The 9,015-nt window shown below is 40.9% G+C and overlaps 1 protein-coding gene across 1 annotated transcript; it reads right to left on the bottom strand.

Annotated features, from left to right (window-relative positions):
• Nucleotides 1-465: 465 nt before the first annotated feature.
• LOC144006379 (uncharacterized) lies at nt 466-9,015 on the bottom strand. Its single transcript, XM_077505190.1, has 3 exons — nt 8,597-9,015; nt 2,665-2,867; nt 466-2,466 (listed from the first exon to the last, which is right to left on the bottom strand). The coding sequence occupies exons 1-3, from the start codon at nt 8,718-8,720 to the stop codon at nt 466-468; spliced, it is 2,328 nt and encodes a 775-aa protein (XP_077361316.1). The 5' UTR covers nt 8,721-9,015.

Genomic DNA, 9,015 nt, shown 5'->3' with positions numbered 1-9,015 from the left:
CCGCTCGCTGCAGAGAAGTTGAGAACAACACTACTGGATCACGACAGCAGCGTCACTTTCCGTCAATCAAGAGCATAGGGGCGTTCCGTTCCGTGGGCGTTCCGTTCCCAGTCTGCGGTCTGCAATCAGACTCGCGATCAGTTGCGTTATTTTTTTGACACACTAATTTGTGCATAATTAATTAACCTAAAATAATGTTTTCAACAACAGCCTTTTAATATGTATATAAGGCAAACTACATATGAACGGACATTTACATGTACAGATGACAGATTATAGCCGTCAGTTATAATCTGCAGCCACTTGTCAGGTTGATGTTACGTTTTCAAAACAAACTCAATTTCAAAATAGGCAAAGACACAACACACGATACAAGTACACAGATCAATCATTCATTTAGCGGTAGAAATTTCTGCACCATTTTAAACGTCAATTCCTAAATGAGATCATATCAAGCTTCATTCATCAACCGCTTTTCTCACCAGCACACTTGTGCCTCTCAGCGTTGCCCTTTGTTGGGAATCTTTGACCACAAACTGAGCAAGCAAAAGGCTTCTCTCCAGTGTGGGTTCTTGTGTGGATTTTTAAGTATCCCTTGGAAGAAAAATTTTGACCACAAACCAAGCAAGCAAAGGGCTTCTCTCCAGTGTGGGTTCTTGTGTGTATTTTTAAGTCTCCCCTGTGAGCAAAATTTTGACCACAAACCAAGCAAGCAAAGGGCTTCTCTCCAGTGTGGGTTCTTGTGTGTGTTTTTAAGTGTACCCTCTGAGCAAAATTTTGACCACAAACTGAGCAAGCAAAAGGCTTCTCTCCAGTGTGGGTTCGTGTGTGGATTTTTAAGGATCCCTTCTGAGAGAAAATTCGACCACAAACTGAGCAAGAAAAAGGCTTCTCTCCAGTGTGGGTTCTTGTGTGTGTTTTTAAGTGTTCCCTCTGAGCAAAATTTTGACCACAAACTGAGCAAGCAAAAGGCTTCTCTCCAGTGTGGGTTCGTGTGTGGATTTTTAAGGATCCCTTCTGAGAGAAAATTCGACCACAAACTGAGCAAGCAAAGGGCTTCTCTCCAGTGTGGGTTCTTGTGTGTATTTTTAAATTTTCCTTTTCACGAAATTTCTTACCACAAACTGAGCAGGCAAAGGGCTTCTCTCCAGTGTGGGTTCTTGTGTGGACTTTTAAACATATATTCCAAGCAAATTTTCGACCACAAACTGAGCAAGCAAAAGGCTTCTCTCCAGTGTGGGTTCTTTTGTGTATTTTTAAGTGTCCCCTGTGAGCAAAATTTTGACCACAAACCAAGCAAGCAAAGGGCTTCTCTCCCGTGTGGGTTCTTGTGTGTGTTTTTAAGTATCCCTTGGAAGAAAAATTTTGACCACAAACTGAGCAAGCAAAGGGCTTCTCTCCAGTGTGGGTTCTTGTGTGCCTTGTTAAACTTCCCTTCTCAGAGAAATTTTGACCACAAACTGAGCACGCAAAGGGCTTCTCTCCAGTGTGGGTTCTTGTGTGTGTTTTTAAGTGTACCCTCTGAGCAAAATTTTGACCACAAACTGAGCAAGCAAAAGGCTTCTCTCCAGTGTGGGTTCGTGTGTGGATTTTTAAGGATCCCTTCTGAGAGAAAATTCGACCACAAACTGAGCAAGCAAAGGGCTTCTCTCCAGTGTGGGTTCTTGTGTGTATTTTTAAATTTTCCTTTTCACGAAATTTCTTACCACAAACTGAGCAGGCAAAGGGCTTCTCTCCAGTGTGGGTTTTTGTGTGGACTTTTAAACATATATTCCAAGCAAATTTTCGACCACAAACTGAGCAAGCAAAAGGCTTCTCTCCAGTGTGGGTTCTTTTGTGTATTTTTAAGTGTCCCCTGTGAGCAAAATTTTGACCACAAACCAAGCAAGCAAAGGGCTTCTCTCCCGTGTGGGTTCTTGTGTGTGTTTTTAAGTATCCCTTGGAAGAAAAATTTTGACCACAAACTGAGCAAGCAAAGGGCTTCTCTCCAGTGTGGGTTCTTGTGTGTGTTTTTAAGTGTTCCCTCTGAACAAAATTTTGACCACAAACCAAGCAAGCAAAGGGCTTCTCTCCCGTGTGGGTTCTTGTGTGTATTTTTAAGTATCCCTTGAAAGCAAATTTTTGACCACAAACTGAGCAAGCAAAAGGCTTCTCTCCAGTGTGGGTTCTTGTGTGCCTTGTTAAACTTCCCTTCTCAGAGAAATTTTGACCACAAACTGAGCACGCAAAGGGCTTCTCTCCAGTGTGGGTTCTTGTGTGTGTTTTTAAGTGTACCCTCTGAGCAAAATTTTGACCACAAACTGAGCAAGCAAAAGGCTTCTCTCCAGTGTGGGTTCGTGTGTGGATTTTTAAGGATCCCTTCTGAGAGAAAATTCGACCACAAACTGTGCAAGCAAAGGGTTTATGACCAGTGTGGCCCATCGCGTGTCTTCTCAAATGAGACTTGGAACCAAAGGTTTTTCCACACTGAGAACATTTCCACCGTTTGCCATCAGTGTGACATGTCACATCATCGTCACACTGTTCATCGTCAGCAGTGTGAGCAGCGTGTGACGCGTCTTCACCATCTGACATAAGAGCTAACCGGCTGTCATCATTTGTCATTTGTTGTCTGCTTGGAGACTCCGCCCCTTTGTTCTCTTCATATTGACGTTCATCTTCAGTCTTCAAATGGACACCAGTCACGGGCAACTCTGTGAAGTGCTCCTCCTCTTCAATGTATGGTGGCAGCTGCTCCTCTTTTTTGATGTTGGGAGGCTGTTGCCGCTTCTCTTCTTTAACTTGCAGAGGCTCCAAGTCCTCCTCCTGTTTCACGCCAGGGAACTCTGGCTCCTGCCGCTCAGGAAAAATATATTTTTCACTGACATCTGCGAGACACAAGATACACATGGTTTGGTAAAGTTAATTTATTGTGATGTTATGTATTTTATATTGACGTTTATCACATGGGCCACATGAGTGAATGAATAACAAATCTATACACAAGTATTTTTTTAAAACTTTTAAACATTTTTTTTTTAAACTCAACAAGTGAGTCACATCCTTTCAGGGCAATTCACAAATGATTCCACAAATTAACACCTAACAGATACACACCTTTGCTTAATATTTGTTCTTGTTTTTGTTTTTTTGTTTTTTTATAGACATGTGCACCCCTTATATCATAAGGACTGTGTCTAATTTGGTGCTAATTTAAACTCAACCAAGTCATAAAATTTCATTGTATTTAATTTAATAAATAATCGATGTGTTGATTCAGTATATTTTGATTAATTAATAATTCTTATAGCTCTCTTTTGCAATTTGAATACAGAGTTGGTGTTTGTTTTATTTGCATTTGCCCAGATTTTCACACAATAGGTCAGATATTGTAAGAATAATGAACTGTATAATGTATATAATGAGTTCATGTTCAGGACATCCTTAGTTTTATAGAGTATCCCTATGATTTTTGACATTTTCTTTTTAACAATTTCTATGTGTGGCTTCCAAAATAATTTATCATCAATAACTACTACAAGGAATTTGTTTTCATACACCCTTTCTATTTCAATTGAATTAACTTGGGCTGGGTTCAAAATATTGATATATCGATATCGTATAGATACGCCTTTTCATATCCCAATATCGATACATAAAGCCATGTATAGATATATCGACCCCGCCCCCAACACACACACACACACACAACACATTCAACACACACAAACAAATGCTTCCGAGCCCGTGTCACTTACACGGTGGAAGCCAGTATCGATCATCTCCCCACCCACCCCATCCCCTCAACCACCATTGGAACATTTGCACAAAAAACAATGTGAATGAGTGGCAGTGTTTTTTGTCACTTTTTTTTTTTTAACATAGCCTGCACTGTGGTTGTAATTGATTTAATTAGGGCCCGAGCAGCGACCTCTGCGAGGTCCCTCTTGTTTTTGTAAGAATTCTTCTTCTTCTTCTTCTTCTCCGTAAACGATCGCATTTTTGAGGGCCTAAACATTTACGAAAACTCACCAAACTTTGCAGTCTCTTCGGGCCCGGCGAAAAATTTGATATTTTGTAGTTGTCATAACAATGCGACTCTATAGCGCCCCCTAGCGTAGAAAAATAAAAACCATTCCCGGCCCGTTTGACCTAGAGCTACGAAAATTGTCAGGCACATGTAGCACCCTGAGACGCACAAAAAAAAAAGTCAGTGGAAGCCATTTCCTAAAATGTACAGGAAGTGAGCTATGAATTTTTTAATGTCCAATTTTGGCACATTCACTGTGGTCATACTTTTTCCCCCTTTGCAAACATTTTTCATCCAATTCACTTCAAACTTGGCATTTATCATCTCAAGACCTGAGAGAACAACTGGGCAAAAAATCTTGCCTTTTCGAAATACTATATGACGGGGGCAGGGCATCAAATATTGCCTTTAAAATTTCATTTGTCCAGAAAGAGCAAATGCTTAATAACTCCTATGTTCAAGCTCCAAAAAATCTCAAACTTCTCATGCAACGTAATAGTCACGGCCTGAAAACATCTATATGATAAAATTCAGTTATACATATAGCACCACCTAGTGGTAACAATAAATGTCATACTTTACGTTTTTAGCTACTGTGCCGAGCTCGTTGAAGGGATCCAGTTGAAAATTGGTCAGAAAAGCCTTAAGATGTTGATCATGCCCCACACCGAATATTGTAACTTTTCGCCAAAGGGCGTGGCCGCTACGGTGCCGCAAAGTCTGAAGATTTTTCGTGACTATAAAAGCTGCATTAACTTGACCGAGATGATCCTATCTTCTCAAAATTTCCCACATTTGATGAGAGTCCAGCCCTAAAGACATCTACGAACTTATATTTCATCTTACTGATAGCGCCACCTAGTGGCATTTTTTTTCTTCCGAATTTTCTTCTACGTTTTTGTCCAAACACGTTAACTGGACCTCAGATTTGCTCAGATGAGGGTTTCGGCCTTCATGATGTCACAACACGAAGTTTGTGAGTTTTCGCGAATTGCTGTGGGCGTGGCTAAGCGCTGTTCGCCAAGAAAACAACGTCGGTTTTGAGGGTCTAAACATGCACAGAAACTCATGAAACTTGGCACACACATCTGGCTTGGTAAAATGAGCCATATTTTATTGTTGATTGTGCTATTTTTACAAAAATGACTCAATAGCGCCCCCTAGAAATTTTTAACGACGCAGCCCCGGTTGTACGTTTAAGCAAGAACGACGAATATTTTTAGGTGTATGAGGAAGCCCTAGACCTACAAACAAGTCTCTTGGACCCATATGCTAAAATGAACAGGAAGTGAGCTACGAATTTTTGAATGTCCCATTTTTGACGATTTTTTTCACATTTACAGGGGGCATACTTTTGCCCACTTCTCCTACACGTTTCATCCGACTGAGTTAAGACTTGACCTGGACCATGTCAAGACCTGAGCCAACGACAGGGGGAAAAATCTTGACTTTTCGAAATACTATATGATGAGGGCGGGACATCAAAATTTGTGTTTTGCACTGAAAAAGGATATGCTTAATAACTCCCCTGTACATGCTCCAAAAAATCCCAAACTTGACATGTATGTTTATAGTCAAGGCCTGAAGCTATCTATATGACAACATTCAGTTATATATGCAGCGCCACCTAGCCCTTGAGGCATGAAAAAAATAAATAAATACCCCACTTACGGTATTTTTACAAAAATTGTAAACTCATTCTCAGTGTGATAACTAAGTCATTTATGAATATTCTTTTACTTTCCACCACTCAAAATGTTCACTGGCATCAGACCTATCCAAACATAAGTATTTTTTATTTAGTTTTATTTATTTTTGATAGCCTCTATGGACGTTAAAAGCAGTATCGTGAATGAAGGATGTACTTAATAACTCCCCGGTGCATGCTTCAAAAAATCCCACACTTGACATGGATATTTATAGTCAAGGCGTGAAGGTATCTCTGTGACAAAATTCAGTTATAAATACAGCGTCACCTAGTCCTTAAGGCATTAAAAAAAAAAAAAAAACATTGTAAGACTCATTGTAAGTGTAATAACTAAGTAATTTATGAATATTCTTTTACTTTTTCCACTACTCAAGATGTTCACTGGTATCAGACCGATCCAAACATATGTACTTTTTCATTTTGTTTTATTTATTTTTCATAGCCTATATGGACAATAAAAGCAACATCGTGCAATGAATATGAGCGATGACGGGTATATATACTTTTGCAAAAAATACCAATCAGGTCAAGTCATTCCCTAAAAATAAAAAAGGACGCTGATTTTTGCAGATCTTAACAATCACCAAACCCCATTGAGCTTGACACACACATCACACCTGGCAAAAAAAATCCACATGTAAAGGTTTATCATGCCATGTTTAAAGAAATTTTGCTGTGCCAGTACCCCAATGTGCGAGTACCACAACGTGCAAGTACCCCAATGTGCAAATACCCCAATGTGGCCGGGGCTGTGAGGGCCCTTTATAGCAGCCCGGAGAGGACACGCCACCCTTTTCCGATTGAGGACCATGGTCTCGGATTTGGAGGTGCGGATCCTCATCCCAACCGCTTCACACTCGGCTGCGAACCGCTCCAGTGAGAGTTGGAGATCCCGGCCTGAAGAAGCCAACAGCACCACATCATCTGCAAAGAGCAGAGATGCAATGCTGAGGCCACCAAACCGGATCCCCTCAACGCCTCGGCTGCGCCTAGAAATTCTGTCCATAAAAATTATGAACAGAATCGGTGACAAAGGGCAACCTTGGCGGAGTCCAACCCTCACCGGAAACGAATCCGACTTACTGCCGGCAATGCGGACCAAACAGGGACCGAACCGCCCGTATCAGGGGGCCCGGTACCCCGTACTCCCGAAGCACCCCCCACAGGACTCCCCGAGGGACACGGTCGAACGCCTTCTCCAAATCCACAAAACACATGTGGACTGGTTGAGCGAACTCCCACGCACCCTCAAGGATCCTGCTGAGGGTGTAGAGCTGGTCCACTGTTCCACGGCCAGGACGAAAACCGCACCGCTCCTCCTGAATCCGAGATTCGACTTCCCGAGGGACCCTCCTCTCCAGCACCCCTGAATAGACCTTACCAGGGAGGCTGAGGAGTGTGATCCCTCTATAGTTGGAACACACCCTCCGGTCCCCCTTCTTAAAAAGGGGGACCACCACCCCGGTCTGCCAATCCAGAGGCACTGTTTTCACCATAATTTATATTAGAATATTAGAGATGAAAACACAAATTTCAGAAAACGGGTTGCTCATTGGTTGAATTGATTTTTGATTATTAAAAGTTAACATTTGCCCAAAAAAAAAAAAAAAAGTCTACTGGGAATATATAGAAATATGGTTGACGTATTGTAACTTGTTCAACCATTTTTCATTGTACAAAAAAAATAAATATGCAAAAAAAAATAATGCAAAAATGTTGCGGAGTCAAGGTGTGAGACTAGGGTCAACACAGCATACATTTTGATCAACATGACATCAGCAACTAATATTGTAGGAAACAAGAGAAAATTGTACATATTCATTTGCATACAGCCTTAAAAAAAAAAAAAAAAAAAAAGAGACCTCCGCTTATTTTTAACCATTTTTTTTCTCATTATCTGTAAATTTCAGCTTCTTAGCTCAATAGCTTCCAGGCCATGTGACCTATTGACCCCAAACCAATGCAGCATCATAGTGCCATGTCTGATAGATGATGCACACCTTTTATTTTATTTTATTTTTTTCATTTTAGACTTCCACTTATTTTCTGCTTAATAGCTTCTAGGTCATATGACCTATTGACCCCAAATTAGTTCTGCCTCAAAGTGGCATGTCTGCTCGATGACACACACCTATTTTCTTCTCAATTTCAACCTTTCCTTCATTTTAAATTACCGTTAACTTAATACTGTACATATCAATGTTATTGCTCAATATCACCCCACAAGAGTGCATTCCCAGTGAAATTTGAATTGGTACTGTTATTGTGAAACAGCTTTTAAACTGTTAATTATAATAATAATAATAATAATAATAATAATAATAATAGTAATTATAATAATAATAATAAGAAGAAGAATAAAACCAAGCATACTTTAAACTGCGTTTGAATTTAATTTTATTTTTGAAACCCGATCTTTTATTTTGAAAACCCAATGTTGTTCTCGGTCACATTCTCCGCGCCAGCGTCTCTTCGAGCACACTACCGTAAATCCTAGAAAAGGGCGAACAGAAAAAATGAAGTGCGGCTGACTTGACCGCGTAAAAGAAAAGGCGGCTGACTTGACCGCGTAAAAGAAAAGACGGCTGACTTGACCGCGTAAAAAGAAAAGGCGGCTGACTTGACCGCGTAAAAAGAAAAGGCGGCTGACTTGACCGCGTAAAAAGAAAAGGCGGCTGACTTGACCGCGTAAAAAGAAAAGGCGGCTAGCTTTACCTCAGTTGTAGTTCTGCTAAATCCAATTCGTATCGACTGAGAAATGTACCAAACCGACTGAAGAAAAAAAACTGTGTATCGTAACAAAGTGACCCGGTGAAGAGTCATTACAGAAATAAAAACGTACATATGGTTGAAAAGTGTCGATGAAACAAGTGACAAACCTGCTCTGTTCAACACAACTCGAGGCTGCTTGTAAACGGCGTCCAGCAGTTGACGTTGTCGCTCGTTGTCCTCCTGTGCTCCACAAAGCTCCTCTTCGTACTTGACTTTCGCCATTGTGAACATCTTCACACGATATTCACGACACTTTACGCTCACGATTGACGTCTGCTGAGCCAATTTGGCGATAGCAAACGCGTCTCGTTTTTTGGCGCCTAGCAAGCTAAGCTAAGCTAAGCTAAGCTAAGGCAAAATAAAGAGGACCGAGAGATACGATTGAATCAGACACGAAACGTAGCAATTATGTTTGACTTCAATAAAGTAGTGACGGGGCAAAGTGTCGATGTGTCAGTTCGTTCCGTACGAATTCGTGTTGAATTATTTTTATCGTGAAGCCGAGCGTAAACGCGTCGTGCCTAGA

The sequence above is a fragment of the Festucalex cinctus genome, chromosome 1, assembly GCF_051991245.1.
Source record: "Festucalex cinctus isolate MCC-2025b chromosome 1, RoL_Fcin_1.0, whole genome shotgun sequence".
Taxonomy (NCBI): Eukaryota; Metazoa; Chordata; class Actinopteri; order Syngnathiformes; family Syngnathidae; genus Festucalex; species Festucalex cinctus.
Note: the sequence above shows the minus strand (reverse complement) of the source record. Positions and strands in the feature narration are given on the sequence as shown.

Excerpts from the sequence above, each read along its gene's own strand:
- LOC144006379 (XM_077505190.1), bottom strand. The coding sequence starts at position 8,720 with ATGTTCACAATGGCGAAAGTCAAGTACGAAGAGGAGCTTTGTGGAGCA. Across the intron at positions 2,868-8,596 it reads AGTTGTGTTGAACAGAGCAG|ATGTCAGTGAAAAATATATT; the intron begins GTTTGTCACTTG and ends TGTGTCTCGCAG. Across the intron at positions 2,467-2,664 it reads TGACTGGTGTCCATTTGAAG|TGTGGAAAAACCTTTGGTTC; the intron begins ACTGAAGATGAA and ends AAATGTTCTCAG.